Raw genomic sequence first — 27,515 nt, 5'->3', positions numbered from 1 at the left:
TTTACAGGATTCCTTCCACTTCGTCTGTCACAGAAGTGGGCAAGTCAACTGGACTATTTTCAGGCTCTGTCTCCAGCTCAGTTCTTCATCTATCTTGCCCTAGAATATGTCTTGGTGGTGGTAATCTAAACAGCTCTTCTTGTTCTGTTGGATTATTCAATTTCCGAGTGTGGCTTGTGTGGATCCAGTTCGGAAGTCCTGCACATTTCACAGCTATTGTAGTAATCAATACCACCTAGTAAGGACCCTTCCACCTTGGCTCCAAATATGATTTTTTCACATGTTTCGGATCACAACCCAGTCACCTGCCTTCTGGCTGTGTCCTTGCTCTTGGGACGGTTGCAGTGTGGTAGCTCCCACTTGATGATAGAAAGAGCGAACCACATCAGCTTGACCTTTGCAGTAGTCCAATACCATATTGTCTGTAATGTTCATAAGAGCATTTGCAGGTACAGCTGGCAATCTCATAGCCCTACCCATGAGGATTTCATGGGGCGACAGTCCTGTTTTCTTGTCAGGGGTGATTCTCATCGACATTAGAACCAACGGCAAAGCATCTGGCCATTTCAGGTTTGTTGATGCACACATTGTTTGCCAAGCTTGACTTCAGAGTACCATTCATCTGTTCTACAAGTCCTGAGGCTTCTGGGCAGTAGCTACAATGAAGCTTCTGCTCAATGTTTAAAGCTGAACACAGCAATTTAATCAGCTCATTGTTGAAGTGGCTTCCTCTATCTGATTCTAAAGAGACTGGGAAACCGAAACGTGGAATTAACTCCCTAAGCAGTAACTTTACTACTGTAAGACTGTCATTTCTCCTTGTAGGGTAAGCCTCAATCCAATGTCTGAAAATACACACAATCACCAACACATACCTCAAACCAGCACACGCAGGCATCTCAATGAAATCCATTTGCATTCTGCTGAATGGTCCCCGAGCCATGCCTATATGTCCCATATTGACGACTGTTCCTTTGCCTACGTTCATCTGCTGGCAGATTAAACATCTGTGGCAAACTGCTTCTGCAACCTGTCTAAACTTTGTTTTGAACCAAAATTGCTTAAACAATCTGGCCATTGCATCTCTCCCCACATGAGCTTGACCATGATAGTTTCTGGCCATCTGAGTCAGTAGACTGTTGGGCAGTACTACTTTCCCTTCTCCCGATACCCAAACATCATCATTTCTTTGGACACATTTCGATTTTTAACCACTCCCTATGTTCTTCCCTAGACACATCATCTTAAAGAGTTTTTAACTCCTCCAAATTGTCAAAAACATGCATTATATTATTTGCATAGATCTCATCATTTTCACGTAACAATTCCCATTTTACTTTGAAGGATATGCCGTTCAAACTTTGCGACTTGATCTGCATATGCATTTCCCAATGACACATAATCTAATGATCTCTAATGTGCACTGCATTTCACCACAGCAATCTTTTCAGGCATTTTAATCACTTTTAACAACTCATGAATTCTTTCACCATTTCCTATTGGTGAATCAGAAGAGGTCAGGAAACCTCTCTGCGACCACAATTGGCCAAAGTCATGCACAATGCCAAATCCATATTGACTATCTGTGTAAATAGTGACTTTCAGTTGAGTTGAAATGTGGCATGCTCTAGTAAGAGCCACTAGTTCCACAACTTGTGCAGAAAAACTCCTTGAAGCCATGAAGCTTCCAGTATGCCAGTGATGGTACACACTGCATAACCTGCTCTTAATGTGCCCACATTATCTCTCAGGCAGGAACCGTCAACAAAGATAATCTGGTCATTTTCTTCCAGGCAAGTATCTCCAATATCAGCTCTGGGTTTTGTGCATAATTTTGTAATTTCCAGACAATCGTGTTCAGTATCATCCAATTTATCAATGTCTGCTTCTTCATTTGGAAGTAAAGTTGCTGGGTTAAGCACTGTACATCTCTTAATAGTGAGATTTGGAGACCCCAAGATTGCTGTCTCATATCTCGTTACCCTAGAGCTGGTCAGATATTGTGTTTTAGACCTGGTAAGAAAAATCTCAATTTAACGTGGTACCATTATAGTAAGGGGGTAACCCATTACTATATTCTTGCTATGAGCGAGGCTCTGCTCAACTGCTGCAACGGACCACAAACAACCTGGTAAAACTGCTACAACTGGATCCAAAGTGGCTGAAAAATATGCCACGTGGCGATTCACACCGGCATGAGTTGGAGTCAAAACAGACAAAGAACATGATTCACGTTCATGACAAAACAACAGAAAAGGTTTTGTGTAATCAGGCATTCCCAAAGCTGGAGCTTGGCACAGACTCTTTCAACTCAGTAAATGCTTTCATACAAGCTTCATCCAGTACTATAGGGTCGGAAACATCTTTGAGTCAGCTTCTGTAAGGGCTTTGAGAGAACTGAAAAATTCAGGATCGATTGGCGGCAGTAACCCACCATCTCCAAAAACATTGTGTTAGAAATAGAGTTTTTGGTTGGCAGTCAGGTTACCCTCTGTCCAAGCAAAAACACTCACTCTAGTCAGGGTAAGTCCCACACAATCCAAATTATCCTGTGCCCACCCTCTGGTAGCTTGGCACTGAGCAGTCAGGCTTAACTTAGAAGGCAATGTGTAAAGCGTTTGTGCAATAAATCATACAATAACCCAATATAGCACCACAAAAATACACCACACAGTGTTTAGAAAAATATATAATATTTATCTGGGTATTTGCAGGTCAAAACGATCAAAGATGCAATATGAATTCGTAAAGATATCACTAAAAAGTGATATGAAGTGTCTTAAGTCTTTAAAAAGTAAACAAAGTCTCTTTCAAGCACAAAGTACCTGGTTTGGAGTGGAAAATCTCCGCTGAGGGCCGTAGAAGAGGAGATGCGTGGAAAAATGGTGTGTGCGTCAGTTACGCCCCTTCACACACAGACTTGCGTCGTTATTTTTCACTCGGGGAAGACGTGCGCCGTTGTACGGGAGGAAAAATGGTGTGTGCGTTGGTTGCGCCCCTTCACACACGGACTTGCGCCGTTATTTTTCACTCGGGGAAGACGTGCGGAGTTTCTATGGATCGCGGGATTACCAGATGTCCCAGGGTCTGTGCGTGGATTCCTCGGCTTGTTTTCCGGCTGCGCGTCGTTCCGGGGGGCTGTGCGTGGAATTTTCTTCCTCACGGCAGGCGTTGCGTCGATTTCCTCTCGGGAAGGCGGGCGGCGTTGTCCATGCGAGGCCGTGCGTCGAAGTTCTGGTCGCACCGCAGGCGTCGCGTCGAGCGGCGTCTTTCTGGATCGTTCGCCGCACGAGGAGTCCAAATGAAAAAGAGAAGTCTTTTTGGTCCTGAGACTTCAGGGAACAGGCAAGCTCTATCCAAGCCCTTGGAGAGCACTTTTACAGCCAGGCAAGAGTTCAGCAAGGCAGCAGGCCAACAGCAAGTCAGCAGTCCTTTGTAGAAAAGCAGACAGGTGAGTCCTTTGAGCAGCCAGGCAGTTCTTCTTGGCAGGATGTAGGTTCTGGTTCAAGTTTCTTCTCCAGCAAGTGTCTGATGAGGTAGGGCAGAGGCCCTGTTTTATACTAAATTGTGCCTTTGAAGTGGGGGTGACTTCTAAGAGTGGCTAAGAAGTGCACCAGGTCCCCTTTCAGTTCAATCCTGTCTGCCAGGGTCCCAGTAGGGGGTGTGGCAGTCCTTTGTGTGAGGGCAGGCCCTCCACCCTCCCAGCCCAGGAAGACCCATTCAAAATGCAGATGTATGCAAGTGAGGCTGAGTACCCTGTGTTTGGGGTGTGTCTGAGTGAATGCACAAGGAGCTGTCAACTAAACCTAGCCAGACGTGGATTGTAAGGCACAGAAAAACTTAAGTGCAAAGAAATGTTCACTTTCTAAAAGTGGCATTTCTAGAATAGTAATATTAAATCCGACTTCACCAGTCAGCAGGATTTTGTATTACCATTCTGGCCATACTAAATATGACCTTCTTGCTCCTTTCAGATCAGCAGCTGCCACTTCAACAATGTATGAGGGCAGCCCCAATGTTAGCCTATGAAGGGAGCAGGCCTCACAGTAGTGTAAAAACGAATTTAGGAGTTTTACACTACCAGGACATATAAACTACACAGGTACATGTCCTGCCTTTTACCCACACAGCACCCTGCTCTAGGGGTTACCTTGGGCACACATTAGGGGTGACTTATGTGTAGAAAAAGGTGAGTTTTAGGCTTGGCAAGTACTTTTAAATGCCAAGTCGAAGTGGCCGTGAAACTGCACACATAGGCCTTGCAATGGCAGGCCTGAGACAAGGTGAAGTGGCTACTTAAGTGGGTGGCACAACTAGTGCTGCAGGCCCACTAGTAGCATTTAATCTACAGGCCCTAGGCACATATAGTGCACTCTACTAGGGTCTTACAACAAATCAAATAGCCAATCATGGATAAACCAATCACCAGTACAATTTACACAGAGAGCATATGCACTTTAGCACTGGTTAGCAGTGGTAAAGTGCCCGGAGTTCAAAAACCAACAACCGGTCAGAAAAAATAGGAGGAAGGAGGCAAAAAGTTTGTGGATGACCCTGTCAAAAAGCCAGGTCCAACACATTGTCACATCTTTCTGTGTATTTGCGGCTGGCATTTGCAGAATTGTTGCTACTCTCTCTCTCTGGAAATGTTCCTAGTTCCTTTCTCGATCAAATGACCCAACTATTTCACTTCTTTTTGGCAGTACTGCAATTTAGCAGGGGACACTTTATGTCCATTGTCTCCCAGGAAGTTCAACAATGCATTCGTATTTACACCTTTTCTTTTGTTTTGGACGTGATTAACAAATCATCAATGTATTGCACCAATGTTGACTGATAAGGCATCACTAATGACTCTAAATTATTTTTCAAGATCTGGTTGAAAATGGATGATGACGCCGAAAACCCTTGTGGAATTCTACACCAACAGTAGACCTTGTTTAAGAATTTAAACTAAAAGATATCTGCTGTCCTCGTGAAGAAGCACGGAAAAGAACGCTTGACATAGGTCCACCACAGTGAACCATTCAGCATCGCATGGGATCTGAAACAAACATAATCACAGCTGGATTTGGCACAACTGGACAACACTTAACCACTATGTCATTTATTTTTCTCAAATCCTGCCCAAGTCGGATTTTCCCAATAGGCTTCCGCAATACAATTATTGGTGAATTACATAGGCTGCTCAACACTTCTTTTAAAATACCTTTATCCACAAACTCTTCTGTCAACGGTTTCACACCCTCGATTACATCTTTTGCCATTGGGTATTGTGGAGTCTAAAGAAAAACTACATTAGTCTTAACTACGGCTTTAACTGTCTCTGCTCCTTTTATCAACCCAATGTCCTTTCCTGAAAGATCCCAAACCTTGGTCTTAACACTTTTCTGTAAATCAGCAGGAAGATCTTTTACTTCAAAAACTGGAAATAAACTAATCAAGGAGATTCCTCATTCACTGTCTCATCGAAACTGATCAGAGGAAATTCTTCGGACACTGACTCATTGTTAACAGTAAGTATCGGGTCTTCTTCATCATCACTGTTTGTTTGAATTTCAATACCCTCATCTAAACAAGTAATTGAGCATCTTGTTTTGCACAGTAAATCCCTTCCCAGTAAGGATACAGGACTTGAATCATAAACCACAAACTTGTGAAAACCCTTAAAATTACCAATCTTAACCAAGACTGGTTCCATAATTGGGCTTGTCAAATATTGATTAGCAACTTCCACGATCGGAACAGTCTTCCCTGATAAGGGAATATCTGGAACTTCTGCGGATCTTACTGTTGAGCGTGTGGCTCCAGTGTCAACCAAAAATGAAAGTTGGTGACCATTCACCTTTCCTTTAACATAAGGACCTTTCTGATCCACTTCTAGAGAAGCTGCCATCACACATTCCTCTTCATCCGAACTCTCAAACATCCAAACATTGTTTATTCTATCCTCACTGTGTAGTGGAAATTGATGTACAGTATTATTACTCTGATTTACTTTTTGACCTGTGACCATCTGAGAAAGTATCACCTGCTTCTGATCCAGGGGCTTGAGGTATCTGAATTTGTTGTCTACTCATTTGAATTTGTGGTGCAGGCACCATCTACACCTGTGGCTGCATCTGCTGTAACTGGGGCACTCATACTTGTAATGGCTGTACAATTTGCATGGACTGCATAGGTTTTCAAACCCTGCATCGGATTTACAGTATTCTGGAAATTTTGATTTTGACCTCTCATTCTTGGTCCTCTCACGTTTTGAAATGAATTGACATCATTCACTTGCTTTACCATCGGACACTACAGTTTCCAATGCCCCATTCCCCCGCAAGCGTGACAAGGGAACATTCTCTTTCCTTGTGGCTCTCCTTGTATCATGACTGTATTCAAATCTGGACCACGATTAATACTTCCCATTCCACCTCGACCTCTGCCTCCATTCTGAAACGTGCCTTGATTCTGAAACATGCTGTTTCCCTCCCGCTGCTGACGCTGAAAAAATCCCTGAATCCCTGTTTGTGCTGCCTTGATATGCATCACCATTGCTTTCTCCTTAAATTTTTTCTGTTTCAATTTAATCTCATTACCACAGTATTTTGCATACTACAGCACCTCATCAATCGGTTTGGCTTGCCAACAAATCAAATGGCTCTTAATCATCCGACTAATTTCTGGTCTGAGTCCTTTAAGAATTCTTTACACAAAATTAATCATGTATTTTGGCTCAATTGTTTCTGTACCACTGTAATGTTTAAATGCTTTTAGCAGCCTCTCATAGTTCGCATGAATTGATTCTTTCGCTTCCTGAGCTGTTCTATCTATGCACTGACAATCAATATTTTTAGGCGAAATTCTCATTTTCAGAAACTCAATCACTTTATAGTAAGCTTTCACTACTGCTGGACGGTGCTGGATCTCTCTGTGGCTCACTTGTTGGCCAATCTATACTCCTTTTGCATTCAATCAATAAATCTGCTGGAACAACTATCTCCAAAAGAGTGTTCAAATCCTCCCACAGGCATTTTGCAAGTTTCACAAACCTGTCTGTCTGCTGGTACCATTCTACTGGTTTTTCCCTCAACCTGGGGTAATCATTCGTAAATGACAAAATATCACTCCTGCTCCAAGGGACATGTACAAAATTCCCTCCTGTAATTTCTGTCGTTGGTGAAACTGTCACTGCTTCGCTAGTCTGCGGTGTTTCTGCAGAAAAAGTATCAGGACCTTTTTGCGGCTTGTCTCTTTTCTTCACCCATCTGCCTTCCCATTTGTCTAATGCTCTCCGTATTTGGATACCCTGATGCAGCTCTCTAAGGTGCGTTTTCATCCCTGCAGACCTCATGTGTTCAAAATCTTTTGCCTCAAAATCTAACCTGTAACTTCTTTTCAAATATTTCATTTGTGAAACGTCTGTCCCATGTTTGTCTGCTACACCCACTAACTGTTGATGTACCTCACCTGCTTCTTGTTTAACCTTCAGACACAAGTATCGCAATTCTTCTGCAGAATAGGACTCTAACCTATTTACACCTATGGTTCCCTCAACAAGTTCACTCAGTTCCATTGACAGCCTAGTGTAGTTGATGTAATTCCCTCCACTAGAAACATCTTGTAATATATTCAGCTTTTCTAACCACTGGATTAATTGCTGAGCTGACAAACTGTGTAATGAAATGTTATTAGGCTGAGTACCAGGTAGCTGTTGTACAGTTAAACTCAGAGGTTGGGGTGTCAGTAATCTCATGTTGGTGCCAATGTGCGACCCTGTCTCGGTATTCAAAGGAGCTCTGAGAGGGCTCAAACCTAACAATGAACCCTGCACCATCAAAAGTCTCTCTCACCGGAGAAACTATTCTGGCATTATCGTTAGTCCTTCTCCCTTTCTGTCCCACACAGACATTTGACTTGGGATTCCCCAGCCATTTGTGTCATTGTTAACCTGAGCAAATTTTGGTATGACTGGACCGATGGTGACTGGTAAAGACACTGCATCTGGACTCGGTCTAGCCATTACATTCTAAGTCTGCATTGCACCTGTATTCTGGCTCATCAGTACAGACATGTCTGACTGCGTGCCTGTTAAAGGAATGTACTTCAGAATTGCTTGTGGCTGCATTTGAGGCAGCAGTAGCGGATTTGGCTCTGTCTGGACCAACATTGGTTTCTAATAAACTTGTCTTGTTGGCACTACTAGATTCGCTGCTAGGTCTATAATAGGCACATCTGGGTAAATCCTAGGAACACTAGGTTGTGGCAACTGACACTGTACTGGAGGCACAGTCGACAGATTGAAACTGCTCTGCATGGGTACTTGTGCGAAAGGACTAGTCTGCACTGAGCTCTGGTTCACGTTAGGATTAACCTGTACGGAACTTTCAGTCATGTTATGGTTATTCTGTACTAGACTCTGTTGCATCTCAACTGGTGTTGGTGCAGTGGGTTCACACTAGTACTTGGACCATCTTGTGCCACATATGGTGGGGACGATTTCTCAACAACTGTAAAATTAACTCATCATCGTCCGATTCCTCATCAAGACTTCTTTGCCTCTCTCGATTTCTGATTTTCATCCGAAGATGAACTCCCTTTCATTTTCTTAGAAGCCTTCTTCGCTCCTTTCTAAATGTCTTCTGAAATTGCAGGAAACATCCTAATACCATATAAGGTATCTAGTCTCCAAGGTCTCTGGTCATTATCCCACCTAGCTTCTGCCAGTGACTTCTCTGCTCTTCTCATTTTTATCTCAAATTTCAATTCTTGCTGTTGTCTGGCTACTAGTTCCCAGATCACTATTGATTCGAACTGAGCTGGTCGTGGTGGAGGTTTTAAACTATACATCACTTGTCTCAAATTCTCTAAAATTTGCAAATGATCTGTCCCATTTTCAGGAAACGCTAAGCTCCCTTCTTTTCCTGTGATTTTGCACCCATGCTATAAGCAAAGTCCGTGCAAGACCCCTCTCACTAACCAACCTATCCCAGCGCGACACAAAAATGATGTCACACACACAGCGGCTGACAAAGTCTTGCGGCTTGTCCTCCTAAACTCAAAAACACTCAAAACTTTATGCGAAATTATTTGCGAGCACTTCATCAAAAACAGATATGTCTGTTTACTACAGGCAGGGTAATGCTATTGCTTCAGGAACCTTACTGATTTTCACTGACGGCTTTTCTCGCTCAAACCGCTATTCTATCTTTCTCAGTTCCCCAGATTCGCAAGCAAAATTCGACCCCTCAAAATGTACTCCCAAGTTATCAATTGGTCTGTCCTGGTGCACATAGGACTTGCCAAATCTCAGTTGAAAAGACCTCACACTCGATTTAACTCACAAACTCGACTTGCCAACCACGCCCGATTGGCCTACTAAACAGACAAATTACAACAAAAACCAAGTGTCTCAATACACTTTTCATATACTCCAGAGTCTTAGACCAACCTGCGAGGTCCGAATACCAACAACCATGTGGACAATTTGTGAGCACCAAGCGCGTGTGAAGTTCGCCGACTTCCCTACTCTCTCGCTTTGGAGTACGCAAACCCCTTCTATACCATCATTTGGAGTACGTAAACCCCTTCTTCAACAACATTTGGAGTATGACAACTCCCCTAAAATCTCACAAACAACACAATTACCTGCAAATTAGCTAATGCTGTGCAAGCACATAATCTACTTCATTTAACCTGACAATAAAACGCTGAGAATTCTCCCCACCAACATAGACAAACTCCAAGGATCGGGGAAAGTCACCTTGGGTGTTTAGGGACATATCTTCTCCACATTTTGCATCAATTTAAAAATCAATAATTCTCAAATCGAAAACCTAATTATAAAATTTAAAGAGACCTAACCATCAAATTCTGCTACCAAAACTGTTACTGCGCCCTTGGCTTATCTAATTTATCATGATAATAGTAAGCGGATGCAACTATAAGGTCGATGAATCTTTTGACTCATTTTAATTAATATTGTTAAGTGTCACATAACACAACAGCATTAAATAATAACAATCACCAAAGAGTCAGTAAAGAATGCAGCAAGACCAATTAGGCCACGAATAACCACACCTTTTAGTATCAATTAAATTGTTTATTTGCCTGTATTAACAACCCTACGTCATGCAAATTAGTCTCAGCACCAAATGGTAGAAGTAAAGAAACATCACGGGCTGTCCAAATCTCTTAAAGAATTTTAGTTGAAACAAAGCAATGAGAACGATAATTTGACCAGCGAAAACACTCATTAATAGCAGCAATATTTGAGCAAGGAAATAATATACATTGATTCAACAATAAAATCACATCAAGTCAGAGGTATACAGAAAACACCTCACTAACTTCAGATTAGCATTAGCATGTTAGGCTTCATGCAAAAGGTTTAGTAACAGTAATTTTAGAAAACATCTAGCTATGGCGCTATCAAAAATAGCAGCAGTATTAAAACAGTAGCAGTTGGTACCTGAAAAACAAAAGACAAACAACAATGCACAGATCTCTCATAGTTACCTATCCTCAGAGAATGTCAGCAATTGGCTATGGCTTCATTAGAGGGACCTCAGTGTCAGCACCAGAACAGTAACGGGGAAAGGGGGACAGTTTAGAATTTGGACTATAAGATTACTAAACCATCAGATCATTAGTTCAGTATTGAACAGGCATAGTACTTAGAAAATAATAAAGTACTAGAATGTCAGTAGATTGACTGGCAAAGCATGAAGTGTCAAAATGACAGATCACGAAGAATGTGAAGTGAAGTCTCTGGAAACCATAAAGCAATGACCCCCAAACAAATGGCGACCGAAACATTAAATTAAACTTGCTAAACATTTGCCTTTGGCTGAAAACATCAGGCGAAGAAAGAACATCCAATTACAAAAACATTAGAATTCGACAATACATACAAATATTAACCTGGAAAGTGTTGATTTGTTCCTCTTCCATTTACGTAACTCCAAACTATACTAAATGTATCTTGTGTTCCTCTTCTTTCGACTGATGTGTAAGCTCTTTTGTTTGGCACATTCCAAATACGCTGTTGCTGGACAGTAGTTATTAAGATATGGAAACATTCTAGTTGCACCATTTTCCTCGAGAGAAATACATTTTCATTAATACATGCACAGAAAAAGAAGTTTGTTAAACAATGAACATGAGCACATACAAATGTAACAACAGTCAGAACACCGGGTGTTAGATAACTTTTCACTGCGGCCTTGTCTGCATTAGGCCCAGCCGGACACAAGCAATACTCAAATTATTTCAGCATTTAATTTAGCAGAGAACATGCTCTTAAATAGACATGTTTTTTCATTACAGCGTTAGTGCATTATTTATAAAAACATGTGCAGACCTTGCATTCGATGGTGGCAATAAAAAGCACATATTGTGTCAACATTAATTCTTATCACTAAATCATTTCACAGGTTAGTACATAAGTATGATTACATAAAAGATAATTATTCACGCTAAATTTCAGCTCTCACAAAAGTCCTGACTGAAAAGAATGAAGTTTGCTCTCTCTGACCAGCCTTAACTTCATTAACTCATCTCAATACCGTCAAACACACCAGTGGAAGGTAGCCATCAGCTGCTGCGAAGCTTGGACAGAGTTGGTGGCTACCATTGATTACTAAATTCAACCTGCAGCTTCCTCAGAAACAGCGGGATTACTTAGAACTGTGTAGGCTGTAGTTCTGGTGTGAAGCAGACACGTCTAACTCTAAGGATTAGTAGGTATACGCAGTCATTCATTACAACCTCACACTAAAACGAACTTGCAGACAAATTAAGAAGAAACTGTGGTGCAATTACACAACCTGATTCCCTGGTATGATTTCCAGCCCATTGTATGACACAAAGTATGGCCATGTTGGCTGAAAACTAGCTGGGTGACGCTTTTCATTATTTTGCATTGCACTGAATGGTCGTAAGTCCCTCCCAAGTGCACTTGATTTCTAACAAATGGCAGCATCCATATTTCATGACGTTTGTGAAATACAGTACCCTCAGGAATTGAAGTTGCCTTAATTGTACACAGAATGGGATCGAGATTGTGAATGACCCTGCATTTCAGAAATTCCTTCCCCCCCCGTAATAGGCAAGGTTTACAACGACCACCAGGAAAGATTACAGATCAAATAATGTATGGTTCGAATTGAGATAGGAGGCATCTGGTACATCTGGTGCTTCTGATCTCAATTTTTTCATTGCTTAACCTTTGAAATTGGTCAGTATTTCAAAAGTACGTCCATCTCGAATAGTAGTAATAGTCCACCTTGAACCGAGACGCTAAACCCAGTATTTTTTGCATGTCCCAGTCCATAAAACACACCTGCTAACTCACGGTGCGACACAATAAAATAAAAACAGTTGATGGATCGAAATGAAAAGGAACCACTAAAATGAGAAAATGGACAAATAAAGGACTGGTACACAAGTCCGGATACTAAATTACACTTGTTTTCAGGTGGATGTAGCACATGTGATCAGATAAATACGGTCACTTAAAGGGCAAGAGAGGCGGTGGTTGAAGTGGGCTGACTTAGTCCATTCATGATAGTATACAGCTGGGGCAATAAGACTGTAAATGACACACAAACAGGCCCATGCCAGAAGAAGCCAGAACTAAAGCTCCGCTAGGTATGTGTGTCTGAACTAAAGCCCATCGGGGGTGGATGGATATCGGACCTTATGAAAACATTCTAACAAGAATTCTTACAGTGCAAATCTTTTACTCTTCGGGTTTGTCAAAGGCGGTAAACCACAACATCATCATTGCCTACAGCGGTAATCTGTGGAACTTCATGTAGAAGAATAAAAGCCTGCAAGCTTTAACATTGTGCAGCCTACTAGTTTTAACATATGCATTTTATAATAAGTAAAAGCGGCCTTTTGCCTTTATCAGAATTGTTCATAATAGCCAGGTTAGACATATAGCATCTGAAATATCTAAACACACCCCGGATAGGCTACCAGATCAGTACTGGCCATTTAGCCATAACTCCCTCCATCCTCCCTACCCTTCATAAGAGTCTGAGACTTAGTGGTCAGCAAATGACTGTTGACCCCCACCAACCTCTGCTTTTTGCATCTAGGGGTTTGCACCCTCCTCCAGTTATTCAGACATTAGCCAATAATCTGCACCAGATTTTTCTGTGCCACCGCACTGGTACCTGCTGAAGCTATAAGGAGGGGGCAGAAGTGTGTATGACATCCTCTCCCTGGCCTGGCTGGCCAGCTCTTTGCACTCTCCCACCCCCCACACACACTTCTCCCCTTCCATGTCATGCTGCCTGTATGTTCTGGCACCCCCTGGGGATGTTAGTTCGGGACCCTCAGGGGCCAGCTGTGCCTCCATAACCAGCACCTCTTGTCAATGATCTAGTAAGGCATAAGGACTTTTCACCATAACCCAATCAAACCTCCTTTTTTGAGCACAGGTTTCCCCACAAGGCAGCCATCAGATATAAAGTAAATCAATTGCAAATATGTACAATATTACATTTCTCAAAATAATGTACATGTTCTCTTAAGAGGTCATAATAAGGATTATCACAGTGCGCGTCTTCCGTCCTTCTGGTTTGTTTGTCGATCACCAACAGCTTTGCCTAGTGTGGTAATAGGAGAGATGTAATAAGGTTTCTGCCCACAGGCTTTAGCCTACCATTAAAAGTTTATTGTATCCAAGCAAACTTTTTACAGTGAGCAAGCCAGGCCTACTGCCTCTATAATAACTTTTCATATTAAACAGATCAGACCTAAGGAACCTGACATACCTTTTGCCAGTGCATTGATCTAGGCTATAGCCTTTACCATTGGCTTGAGTCCGTAACCAACACAAGCCTACTGAATTATGCATAGGCTGATAGCCACTATGCATGCATTCACATAATTACAGTTGGTAAAGCGATACCCAACCTCTCTCAATAGGTCTTAACCAGGATTATCACAGTGAAAATCTTTACCCCTGGGTTTGTCAGAGGGGGTGACGAATACCAAAACCCTTACCTGCTACAGTAATCTGTGACTTCTGTGTAACTATCTCTCTGCAAGCTATAAAACAGAATAATATTAATCCATGCTTATATACACATATGCTTTCCTCAATAAATATGCCTAGCCTACTGCCTGCAGCATACCTTGTAATACTAGCCCTATCAAGCCCATGTAGTCTTGTCTCTGGATTGACACCATAACCAACTGAGCCCAGCTGTGTTGATTATAGGCTTTTCTCACAAGAGAAAGTGTGCAATGTAAGCACTATTTGCAGTAGAAGCACACAACTTCTGCCCAATGAAATGATGTCAAGGGAACCAACATATGGGCAGAGGCTAAGCTCCTCTCTCAGTAATACGTCTGAAAGTTAATTTCTGTTGATCGTATAAGGTTTGTGATGTTGTTTTGTCAAACCAGACCAAAATGGCATTAGGAGAAACAACAGCCTTAGTGCAAAAACGGCAGCAGAATTGACACTGTGGACTGCCTCATATATTTGAGTAGGCTCTCATCATTGCTTAACGACACCCCTAAAGCCAGAAAGTGGCGGCACTTCATTCTGACATGCCACAAAGGGGTAAGTTTGACCCCTTTCCATTTAAGAGAGCCAGTAGTCTCTCTAACTGGCCTATTCAACACCTGCCTGGTATCACTTTCTCCCCATTCTACAGTTTGAATCTGGATGCAGATCCTAAACTGTTGACACTTGATTTTGCATCATGGTGCACAGGCCTTAATTGGATCTACACTGGCTCTATGGAGTCCAAGTTTGGGTGGTTGATAACTACCTCCAGTTGGACAGTGACAAGACCGAGGGCATTTTCTTTGACCTGAAGGGCAGATTCCTTGTGGCAAATCTGAGATTACCACCTCTCTGTGGCATGGAGATCACCCCAGCTCAGAAAGTTTAAAGAAGAAAAAAAAGAAAGTATAATCATATAGTTTACATTCACTGAAAACGCACCTCCTAGTCTTTTTTTATATCATCTGGTCCCTTTTTTTTTTTTTAAAAGAGAGAGGTCAGCTTTTATTATACCAATGCTGTTTAAGCTTCCTATTCCTTACCCCTGCTCCACGACCAACCCTTTTCAGCTCCAGAGAGAATATCTCTGGTAAGGATGTCTATACATTAGCTCTTGGTACAAAAACAGCTACTTTAAATGCTTGTCTATCTTATTAAAGCTTTCATTGCATGGTCCCAAGATACCTTGCTGCCAGGATATGTTGAACTCTTCCCCATGGTCTGTCAGGAACTACACCGGAAACTGAATTAATACACCCCACCCACTCTCCACTTCAAGGAAAGACCATGCCTTTCAGTCCAGGCTGGCTTGTAGGGAATACTGTGCCTGCTCTGATCTGTTTGCTCTAACTTGTCAAGTTAAAAATAAAACATCTAACTCAGGCACACTTCTTTCTTAGTATGCAGTAATTGGATCACAGTGCCTCGAGATCCTTCTACAGCAAACGTATGCTATTCACATTTTTGAATCAATCATGTTGTGTAACCTGATTGATTCACCCATACATATTGCCGGAAGGAAAACCTGGGCCTTTTTTAAATGACCCTCAGATTGAGATAAGCTAGAACAGTGCACACCTGTGCACAGCCTCTGCCCTAAATCTAGTGCCACGCGTATATTTCATTGTAGCTTGTAAGACACATAGACTTTATATATGAGTTCTGAGTTTTTAATTGGATGATTGGCACAGTCAATAAGGGTTAGGAGTTGTCTGAGAGAATAGACCAGTTGAGTTTCAGGCAGGGTGGGTGTGAAAACAAGCGTGAGTTAGGAGACTGGTGAGAGGTTGGGGGGGGAAGATTATCCATGTTTACTGACTGATCATTCATGGAAGTGTCAGGTTAAGGGTGTTTGCTGACATGGACTCTGTGGACAGTCCAACCGTCACAGTACTCCAGATATTATTGGTGTGTGAAAGACATTTCAAACGAGCAATGCTACAAGGGTCAAACAGTCCAGTGATTGAAGAGGGCTGACCCAACCCTTCTGTATTAGACCTAAAAAAAAAAGTCCAACCAAGATACATATTTTAGGTGTTATACTTTACAGCATGTGAAAGCACATCACGGTGTCAGAATAAATTACCAGGCCTTGTGCAAATACCTACATTGACTCCAGACCTCTGGAGACCATCACGTTCTCTGATGGAATTGGATACAATCCTTTGTCACAGTGCTTTATTCATTTGTGTTTTCATTACTGGCCAGTTGGTTATTATTGCAACAAACCCTAGCAAGTGAATAACACAATATAGAGACTATTGTATTTAATTTCTCATAAAAACATTGTCCTTTTATCTGGGCAAGTTAAGTATGTTAGTGAGATGTAAAGAGCGAATGGTGGGAGCCTTGAAGGCCAGAGGTGTGACGTTGGTGTCAGGTATTGATGTAGAAGCACAGTAAATGTGACTATAAGGATTCTCTGCTTGGTTTTATTTTTAAAAGGCAGTTCCATAGGGATTCTCTGCCAGTTTCTATTTTTAGAAGGCAGAGAATCCCTACGGAATTGCCTTCTAAAAACAAAAACGGCAGAGACTCCCTATGGAACTATTTTTAGACTCTAGTTCAGTAGAAATTCTCTGCCTGTTTCCATTTTTAGAAGGCTCTTCCACCACTGTTTTAAATGCCGAAATCTATTTTGCTCATCCCAAACTACTTTTGTGATTTTTGTTTTATTTTTTATTTTTTTTATTTCTTGTACCGGTATGTTAGGTGAGAGGAACACCTGTTATTTAAATAACACACTGGTGGCAAATTCCAAAATTTAGATTAAAATAATTTGGTATAATTTCACTCAATGGAGTTTAAAAGATACAATGTATCACTGATTTGGCTTAGGAGGACACTGGCAGAGTTGAGGTCATCATGGCCCCCAAGATTTCAAAGAGCATCCGTCACCATTGAACTTGTGCTTTGCCAGAGGTAGTGGGAATCAGAAATGCTCTTCAGCTCTGTTGATGTATGATGCAACATCTGTGACCTTCCTAATTTGACACCAACCATTTGTGTTTGTTGCTATCAGTTTGTTTGTGGGCGCTAACATGTACGCTAATATTTTTGCCTTGGATTATCATGTGTGCACTAGCATCTGCTTGTCTTCAGCGTAATGATGAAATGATACCTTCCATTGATTAAACGCAAGGAGTAGTGTCCCAGAAATTTTAGAGATTACAGTGGACAGATGTGTGCCATATTTGAACGCGATTGGTTGTGCGGTAGGATAAAGGACAGTAGTTTGAGAGCAGAACTAGGCCTCTGAGATACCAATGCCAAGCTAACAAACCAATTAAATGTGTCCTGGGAAGGCACTCATACCTGAGAGACCAGATGCAAAAAGACTTGCCTGCTCTGTCAAAGTTAACTCTGAGGCCCAGCAGGCACATGCATGGCTAGTTTTCGCCGATAGGTGTTCAAGAACCGCGTCCTCCTCTGTGACCTCTACTGCGATGTTCGTTGGTAGGGACAAAAAGCCAATTAGTTTTGGGCCTCCAAGGAGAATTTATCAGATTGTTTCCATTGATTGACAACTATCTTTTCAATGGTATTAGAGGCAAGTGGTCTGTAATTACCAAGCTGCACGAGTCTGAGCCGGACACTTTTTAAAGCAGACCCTAATAGAAGCTTTCTTTGCAGAGATTTACTTATTACGTTCTGTCAATTATCTTTTTATTAACTGGAAGGCCAGGGGAACAAGGGTATCCAGTCACCATGCTCACCAGTTTATTTAAATTGTTCATTATAGCAACTACTGAGTGTCCCCAGCATGTTTGTGGAAAAATGGGCCATGATGGTAGAAAAAGACCCATGCCCAGTGCGCTACAATATTTTCTTGGTTTGGGTTTGCCACACTTGTTTGCTTGTGTACCACAGCATAGTGTATACCTGTGCTGCAAAGTGAGATTTTGGGACAATAGGGGAAAGTATTGGTGATCTAGTCTGAGGAGCATTTCAGGAGACCCTGGCAAGTTATCTGCAGTTCTGTTGATGTAGTCTTATTTTTATTCCCCACATGACGTACTTCTTACAATGCAAGCCCTAGTTTTTTTCTTAATACTAATGATTTTGACTAATACTCTTGCAGGGGTACGTTTCTGAACAGTTTTTCACTGAACGTTGACTGTAACATGGTTATCTGTTGCTTTCTCTCTTTCCTAGACCCCACAACCTTTCATAAGGACCGGGACAAGACGTGGTTTGGGGGTCGACCATTCCAGGCACATCTTGAGTACTGCAAAGGTATGATTTAGCAGGACGACGGCTATTTGAGCTAAGGGAGGGCACTTATTTTACATTTTTTACACAATGCTTTTTACATCTTTTACACAATGCTTTTTCCTGTTTCACTCTTGTTTGAGAGGCAGAAATCTTTGTATCTTTGAAAACACGCAAAGCCGTGCTGCTATATTGATGCTTGACAAATTGTTCTCGGTTGCTTAAAATCAATGGCAGTAGAGTAAGGTGTTGAAAAATCCTTTATGCAACGTAATTGCAGTCTTTTAACACTTGCATTATCCAATAGTTTTTGTTCCACTTTAGCATTGACTTGTGTAAGCTTGTTTCAGCTGATGGCTTTCAGCAACTCCTTTTCGTTAAATTGTACAGGGCTAAGAATTTTCCTGTTTCTTTTTTGCATGCTAATATATTTTTTTTACACAATTTGTTGTGATTTGACAGCATAATGTTGCGTTTTTAGTGAGGTAGGTTTTCAGGAGAATCATCGCCCGCATTTTTAGACGTTTATAGGGAATTATGTTGTACCTATCTCCAGTCTCCATTTATGTATAAACAAAGTGTGAGGATAAAATCACGTTTTTGTGATGACAGTTCCTTAACTGGCCCTTGTACACAAATAGAAGTCTTGTATTTTTAAGTTATTTTCGGCTTCAATCCTGAATGTGTTTTTTAAATTGTCTGTGCTTTTTAGGGAAAGTGGTTAGTCAAATGCTGTAAACTTGCATTTGGGTCACAGACTCTTTTGCTGGGTTCTTTAGTGTAGCCTGGCCTTTTAATACCTGTCAACTGCACACAGTTCTTGTGGCCGATTTAAGTCTATTTGTATACGATTACATCATCAAATGTTCTAGCACAGGTGGGATTACATAGCGGCGTCCTCCTCGAAATGTGGCTGCTTCTTGTTTAACACTCACTGGGGGCGGCGTTGTTAGCTAGACGGTGGAGCAAACTGCTGGGAGGATGTAAAACATGATACCAGTGATGACCACTACATGGGGCTCATTATGGCATATAGCATGTGCTTTGCTGGACTTGACTAAGAGTGGAACTTGGCCACGCATACATCATTTTATTAAGATTGTGTACCCGCTGGCTGCCATCTTGAAACAGTGTACGTACCAGATGAAGCTGCTTATCTGAAGACATCAGAAAAGCAGAATTAGCCCATATAATACAGGTATGAAAGGAAAGAAATGTATGAGAATCCGTGTTAAGACATGAACAAACAAAAAGAACCATTTAATATGAGAGATTTATAAAGTAGCAACCATAAAAAAAAAAAATACTGTTGTCACAAATGCGCTCATTCCCTGTTACTCCATAGGAGAGGCAGGAAGAAGATATACATACTTGTTATGCAGCCTGTTGTGAGTAAGGTGCTCCTATGAGAAATATTGGAGCACAAATTTACAGGCTTACTGGTGTTTTCTCTAAAACTGCTTAAATATTCGGCCGAGTCTTGGGCAGGAAGTTTTTGGATTTAACTGCAAAAGACTGCTGCAGAAACTATCCTTTTCTCTCCAAGCATAATGAATCTCAAATGAGGTCTAGCCCATGCCATCAGGACTCTAACACTAGAGTTTTTAATTGAAGCATCTAAGTTTGGTGCTACAAATCCATGTTCAACATGCAACCCCAAAGACAAGCGCATTTTATTCTTAGGGCGCAACTCATCACAAAATCGTTCTTTGATGCCTCTCTGGAGTACTGTCTCAGGCTGTGTCAGAATCAATAGCATGTACTAAACCAATGATACTAGCACATTTAGACCAAATGCTTAAATATCCCATGCCCAAATTTCAAAATGCTATTGAATCATAAATATAAGAAGTGTGCTGTAGAATGGCTTTACCCTGCCATGTTTGTGTATATCATCCAATGCATCCATCATGGCAGAGTGTATTTCCGCAATATGTTTCAAATGGCACTTTACACACAAATGAGGTGTCCCGGTCTAGAGTTTCTGTCAGAATCTGGACAGCAGTCTTAACATTCCAGGTATTGTCCTCTACGGGATACAGAGGGAGGTGTCTCTCCCCCTGAAAACATACTAGCCCCTGACACACCATTAGATACCACGTACAAGGTGACTGACAATCATGGCCAAGTAACCCCTGTGCATACATGTTCTATGAAATGAAGTGAAACTCGTCGAGGATCTTGTAGAAATCACTAGAAGCACGTGCAACTGCATCTTCAAGAGAACAATATCCGCTCTGCATAATGGTTAACCCTTACAGTTAACACCATGTTATGCACGGTAGGGGTGGAGGGAAATGAGGAGGATCTGGTTTCTTGCTACTCAAATTTAAAATGAATGAATCATTTTCAAAAATATGCCTATTTCCTAAAAAGAATCACTCCAATATAATGCCAGGTAGATGGATATGAAAATGTGGTTTAAATGTGGAAACCAGAGGAGCGTGGCCTGGAGCTGAAGATGATGGATGCTTAACTGTGGATCTCACGAGCTTGTGTGTAACATCAAAGAGGAATGACTTGAAACACCTTGTTGGGTTATTTTTTTGGTTTCAGTAGTTTTACTACACATTTTGTAAATAAGCACACACCAGTTAGGCAGCCTTACCCAACATTAACCCCCCAACCAATTATCTCCCGCCATGCGACCAGTGCTTCATCAGATTGAAACTTTTATCATGTCTCACTCTTCCTGACTCCCGACAGTCCTGAATCAAGAGATCCTAGTGTTTATCGACTAGTCCCAGGGCCCTTAGCAACTGTGGGCACCTGGGGGCCCCTATGGTCTTCATTCATATATGACGGCTCCAAGTTCCATGATTTATTAAACTGGCTGATTTTCCATAACAAATCACAGGCAATCCTTTCATAGCACAATAAGAATGAACAGGTTGCATAAACCAAAACCCGTAGGCTGGAGTAGGAGCTAGTCCTCAAAATGATAAAATCATGTTTAGCTGCCAAAGGAGGTGTACTATACGCTTTACTGCCAGGGAGCGCAGGGAGTATATTTCTTTTGCTCGTCTTCCCAGCAAGGTGAACTCTGGCAATTTACATATAACATGATTATTTATTCATGCAGAGGTATCTGTGAAACCTCCATGAAAAGTACATCCTAAAAGTCCTTCAGCCGTGGGCATAGCCAAAGAATATGCAACTGAGATCCTACTTCCTCACCTTCCCTCCAACAAATGTCAGGGTTTGTCTAGCTAAAACTTTGAAGCCACAGCGGGTGAAGTGCCCTCTAAACAGGATTTTATAGAGGATCTCCATGGCCGGACATATTGCGGAAAATTATTGGTGTGGGTGAATATCTCCTGACACTATTTTACATTCAAGGGAAATGCAGAGGTTCTTTTCCCATTGTACCTAAAAGAGGAATGCTGACTGGTGCGTTGGGTGGGCATATATTTTGGATGCTAGGTATTTAGTAGAGGAAATATGTAGAGGAATTTTTCAAAATGTGTGCATTTACTAGTAGCCCCATTTGTGACGTCACCCTAAGATATCCAATATCCACTTACTAAGTAAAGAAAGCTTTCAGTTTCAGCTATCCCATACCCCTGTTTAATATCTTCAAATGATTTCAGTGCACCATTTGAATAGAAATCCTAGAGCCTAAATCAACCCTTTTGCCTCCGGATTCAAAACTCACCTGTCCCCCATCCCTCGTATAAATCTGGTTTGCTGACTATCAGCGACCGACATGGTGGGAATGTAATGAGACCCTCCTGAAAGGCAGTAGTCTCAATCCCCTAGAGTTGCTCTAGTTATTGGGGTTATTGGGGAGACATATATAAGGGTGGCCTGGAACCAGGCTCTCATGGAGAAAGCACCATTGCTTGTCTGTTTCCCCCTTAAGCCATTTAATCATATGTCTGAGCTGAGATGCTTGGTAATAATGCAGTGTAGGTTTTGGCACCTCACTTTACTTTCCCACTTGCCCAGGTATGGCTTCTAGCCATGTAATGTTCTTGTTTCTCAGAGGAAGTGGTAGATTTTGCAACATATAAAAGATTTGTGGTAGTAGCAACTATACTGCCTATTTAAAAACGTGTGATTTTTCCAGGCAACCCAAATGGATTCGTGCAGCAGCAATTCAAAATTATTTCTAGTGCAGGACAATAGGTGAGACAGCATAATACCTAGGTATGTATGACTGCCGTGAGACCAGTGAAATGGTGAGGTTTGTGTTTACCTTGTGGCCAGGGCACTTTCTCCCATCTACTGATTTAAAGACCTGACACTGTTTATACTCCTCTAATAAGTTGTATGTGTCTGAAGCAACTGCATAAGCTGGGAGAGGAGGATATTGTTTGTAAAGGCGGACAGTTTAAATACATCTTGGCTAAAGGAGACCCCTCTAATTCGGGATGTTCTTTGATTTTCTGCTGAAGAAGTTCCAGCAAATGGTCAAAAAGAGAGGGAGGTGGGTTATGATATAGGCAAAGTCCCTGGCCAATCGACATTGTTCTGTGAAGTCTACCTTGATTCATGCTTATCAGTCATGCTTCATGCCTAAGAGGGCCATTCAGCATAACATCCGGCATCTGCACAACCCATTGGCACTAGCTAATAGGCTACCAGGAGCCTGTGCACCCCTAGTGGACTTCTACAAGGCATTTCATTCTGTCTGATTGGACTACCTGTTCTGCCTGCTGCAAAAACTTAACTTTGGGTGTAGATTTATTGCCTATACCTGGATATTATATACCGATCTCCAGGCGAGAGAGTAAGGGTGGGAGGGTTGCTGTCTGCCCATTTCCCAATGAGGAAGGGATGCACCTTGATCTCTTAGTGTTTGCGATTGCAGGTGAGCCTACCAGGATGTTTACAGATAGCTGCTCTCGTAAGGGGACTGGAGTGGGCACCAAGGGTCTCTGACAGGGTTGCGCTATACACTGATGATGTTCTTATTTTTCTGGATCACCTTCCTGAGTCCGGACCCCAAGTTCCTCAGATCCTGGACCTACTCTGGGCTTACCATTAACAAATCTAAATCCTCTGTTAAGCCCATGGTGTGCACCTCAAACTCCATTGCCGCTCAGTGGGGCGTCTGGCATACTGATTTGTCAAGAGGGCTTCCACTATCTGGGAGACTACGTGACTGACGATCCCTATTGGGCTTGGGATCACAACATTAAGCCTCATCTAGACCGGGTGTCCTGAGATCTTAGTTTCTGAAGGAAACTGCTGCTTTCCATCCAGTCAGCTATTTATAAAATGGTTGTTCTGCCCTGTCTGCTGTACCAGCTGCAAAACTATCCCTTACAGTTCTTGACCTCAGTTTTCAAGAGAATGGACTCTGCTGCGGGGCTTCCTGTGCCAGCACCATGCCCAGAAGGTCGCTCTGTCAAAGTATTATAAATCGTCTTGTGGTTGGTGGCATTGCGACTTCAGATATATTCTCCCACTACAGGGCATCTCATCTGATCTTATTATTATAAATGAACCTTGTTTCAAAAGAAGCTTGACAGACCCCATCTTTGCCATCAAGTGGTGGGCAATGCAGGACACTCCCTTTGCCTCTTTTGTATGGGGGGCTCCTCCAGAGCATCTTCTTGCAGCCACAAAAATTACTCTCCAGGTTTGGAGGGAGACTGATCGAGCCCTGCGCTGTGCGGAACGCCTGGCGAAGGAAACTCCGTTGCGTTGTGGCCTGGGGCCCAGTTGCCACAGGCTACGACCCTGGAGGTCTTCAAATGTTGGGATGTTATTGGTATCTCTGAGTTAGGGAACGTCATGTCAGGCTCAACATTGAAATCCTTCCTGGACTTCTGCTGGAATATGACCTCCATCCTGTACAGGTTTTTCTACACATTGAGTGTGATGAAATTATTAGTCATTACCCCTCTATTGTATATGGTCTGTTCTGTATGTCTGGTCTCCCAGTGTTGTATAAAATTAATAAAATATTGTCATTAAAAAAAGAAGGCAGGGTGGAGATCATACCTATGACATGCCCCTGGTTTTGTGTAGAACTCCAGAGGACTGCCCATTATTTTTAAACCTTGCCCTTAGGGTTGTGATAAAAGGGTGTCATCCAGACCAAGAAACAGGCCACATTGCTTCAAAACCTCAAGCAGCATTCCCGAGTACACCTTATTGAATGCTTACTCTGCGCTCAATGACAAGAGGACTGCTTCCTTCCTCCTTTCCCTGGCAATGTATGTGACATGAAGCAATGGGTGCATTGATCTCGGTACAGGACTCTAAGGGTAGTTTAGGAGGGAGAATCCAGATACCCTGTTCCCGCTGGTTGGGAGGTGTGAGATCCATGATATGTAGATTAATAATATGTATGTAAGGCGTGCAGCTTGGCCTTGTTTGTGTACATGGTGAGTCTGTTGCATCTTTAATTTCCCCAGTGTGTCGGCGTGTCTGATAGGCTTGCAGCTTTAGTGCCAATTGAATGTCTGGTTTATTTTACCCATCATGAAAGCGAGCCTCCAATGTAGTGCATACGTAATTTACTCTGTCTAATTCCAGAGTACGAAGTTGGCCCTTTATAGCTTTTACTTTTCTCCAGATCTTGTTTGAGGGAATCTATTTGTGTTTATGTTCAACCTCTATGAGTTTAGTTACTAACTTTGCCTTGGTGTTTTCACACATGTGCTTAAGTCTTGCCACTTCTTGAATAAGAGTCCCCACAATGAAGCGGTGTGTGGCCAGAGGAGGGGCAGGAGCCCTTTAAAAGTTTTACCGCGCTCCCGCCGTCGCCGGAAGCGCTGTGTGGCCAGAGGAGGGGCAGGAGCCCTTTAAAAACTTTACCGCGCTCCCGCCGTCGCGGGAAGCGCTGTGTGGCCAGAGGAGGGGCAGGAGCCCTTTAAAAACTTTACCGTGCTCCCGCCGTCGCGGGAAGCGCTGTGTGGCCAGAAGGAGGGGCAGGAGCCCTTTAAAAGTATTACCGCGCGGGACGCGCCCGGGCAAAGCCCGGGCCAAGGGCAGGCCCGTCCTTGCCCGGAAGAGGCAGGGCAGGGCCACCCCCCTGACATCCACCCAAAAGAAGTCTGGATCAGTTAGCCCATTGGACAGGGCTGCTTAAAGGTACTGTGCCGGTGATTACTCTTTAAAATAAAAGAGGGTCTGCTGTGAAGGAGCACTGATTACTAGTTGAAGGACGCTCCCCCCCCCTCACGCAAGGATTGACTTAGGTGGTTTACGCACAAGGTATAAGTCAGGCCTTTAACTCTTTAACTGCAGTGGTTTTGGTGTGGTTAAAGGCTGTGACTGGACATTTGAACCAACTAGGCCTGATTATAATCTGGTTCTATTTTTTTTTCCCCCAGTCAGGGGATTTGACTCTGATATATCTGTTAAAGTAATTTACAGTGCCCTATTTTGGACAAAGGGACTAGCCTGTCAAAATGGGAAAACATAAGGGAGATAATGGGGGTAGGGAATCCACCCAGGAGGCACCCCCACCCAGGCTAATAACAAGTTACCTAACGTCTGTAATGGGTGCCATTGAGACAGAGATAGGGAGGGTAGAAGCTACCCTAGAGTCGTCTCTTGAGAAAGCAGGAAAGGCTGGGGAGGGGGGACGGAACCCGTCGGCATCACTGCTGCCAAGCAAGATCAAGGAAAGAAACCCTTGTGTATTAACAGAAATTGATTTAATCGATTTAATCACTCCTACAACCCCAGAGAGCCCACCCTAAAAAAAAAAGCAGGCAAATAATCCCCCCCAAACGGCAGTAACTCCCATACACCAAGGGGGACTTCCTGTAGATAGGGAAGGCTCTGGAGAGCCCTCATCAGGAACTAAGAAGTCCAAGAGCAAATGTCCTTCTAAAACCCAAAAAATAAAACACACTATAGGTAAACAACTAAAAGACAATAAAAATCTGGACCCAACCAATATGTGTGTTCTGCAAATTGAAGACCAACTCAGAGACATTAAAAAGCTATGCTCATTAGTTCTGGAGAAAGTGGCCGCTCTCGAACAAAAGGTTGAATCTATATCAAATTTAAAACCCGAACCACCAAAGGCAGAATCTCAGAACACTCATTCCATTTCTGAATATTTACCAACTCCACCTACTCATCAGCATCAGAATTTTAGAATATCTCCTCCTCCGAACCCAATCCAAAAACCCTTGAATGCAGAGGCCCCACAACATTCTACAAACCCACAATATCAGCGGGGCATAAATAAACGGGAAGGCCGCCGGGCCAGGAAATTATAAGTACTCAGGTAGCCTGCCCAAGGATACCTCTGGCATGTACCCCCTATGTTTTAATCTTGGAAAATGCCCCTATATTGGAAAGCACCCATCCCGAACCCCATATGTCTCTATTGAATAAAGTGACGCATTGGGTAGGAAAACACACGGGAGGGCGGGTTGACTTCCATAGGGACATCTTAAGTGTAAGAAGGGTACCTTGGGTTGGCTCATCCCCCAAAACATCACCTGGGGATTGTATTATAATAAACTTTAGGACCCCCCGGACTGTTAATGCTCTATATCACCATCTCTCACCTATGAGATCATCTGTAGGGCCTATAAGAGTCCAACTCCTGACTAAGTTTATCCATCCGTTACCAAACCCACGTTACTCTGATTCAACCTACTCTGGGTTTCAGAATCCCAGTAACCTTGGTCTCTCTAACCCCTCTGATACTGCTTTGACATTATCTAATAGATATGAGACCCTGACCTCACTAGAGCAGTTAGATTGACAATCACTAACTGAGCCATCCTTGCAAGATCCTCTGGAGATAAATGTACTCCCACAGTCCCCCCTAGAATCTAAAGGAGTCCCTAATATACGTGATATACAGGGTATGACACCCCTAGGGATTATTTCATGGAATGTTGCAGGTCTAAAATCAAAAATTGGAAACCCCGATTGGATAGATTTAGTGACGGGAAACCTTATTATTTGTTGTCAGGAGACCTGGCTCACAGAATCACCACATATTAATGGCTATACGACATATTATGTCCCTGCAACCAAAGCGCATGCAGGCAGAGCTAAGGGCGGTCTGGCTATCTTTTTATCTGTGGAGGCTGGAGGGACGGAAGTACGTATTGCAGGTATATCGCCTTTTTTTCTGGCCCTATCTCTGAAACTAGAAGAATCATATGATATACTACTGATCAACTATTATAACAACACCTTTGATAACTCAGACACTAGCGTGGTCAGTAGTTTGGAGACCCTAATACATAAGGTAACTGTATCTAGTAAAAAGGACATAAGAATAGTCTGGGTTGGTGATTTTAATGTCCATCTCTGTGATCCAGAACTCCTTGATTGTTGTGGACTTCTGGACGAGAAT

The 27,515-nt window shown here is 42.5% G+C and overlaps 1 protein-coding gene across 1 annotated transcript in view; it reads left to right on the top strand.

Moving 5' to 3' along the window:
• Nucleotides 1–27,515, top strand: part of ABCB7 (ATP binding cassette subfamily B member 7) — a 607,823-nt gene that overhangs the window by 127,359 nt on the left and 452,949 nt on the right. The window contains exon 2 of the mRNA XM_069210993.1: nucleotides 18,173–18,253. Within this exon, the coding sequence (XP_069067094.1) occupies nucleotides 18,173–18,253 (81 nt within the window). The remainder of the gene's footprint in view (nucleotides 1–18,172; nucleotides 18,254–27,515) is intronic.

This window comes from Pleurodeles waltl, chromosome 2_1 (genome assembly GCF_031143425.1).
Source record: "Pleurodeles waltl isolate 20211129_DDA chromosome 2_1, aPleWal1.hap1.20221129, whole genome shotgun sequence".
NCBI classification, from domain to species: domain Eukaryota; kingdom Metazoa; phylum Chordata; class Amphibia; order Caudata; family Salamandridae; genus Pleurodeles; species Pleurodeles waltl.
Note: the sequence above shows the minus strand (reverse complement) of the source record. Positions and strands in the feature narration are given on the sequence as shown.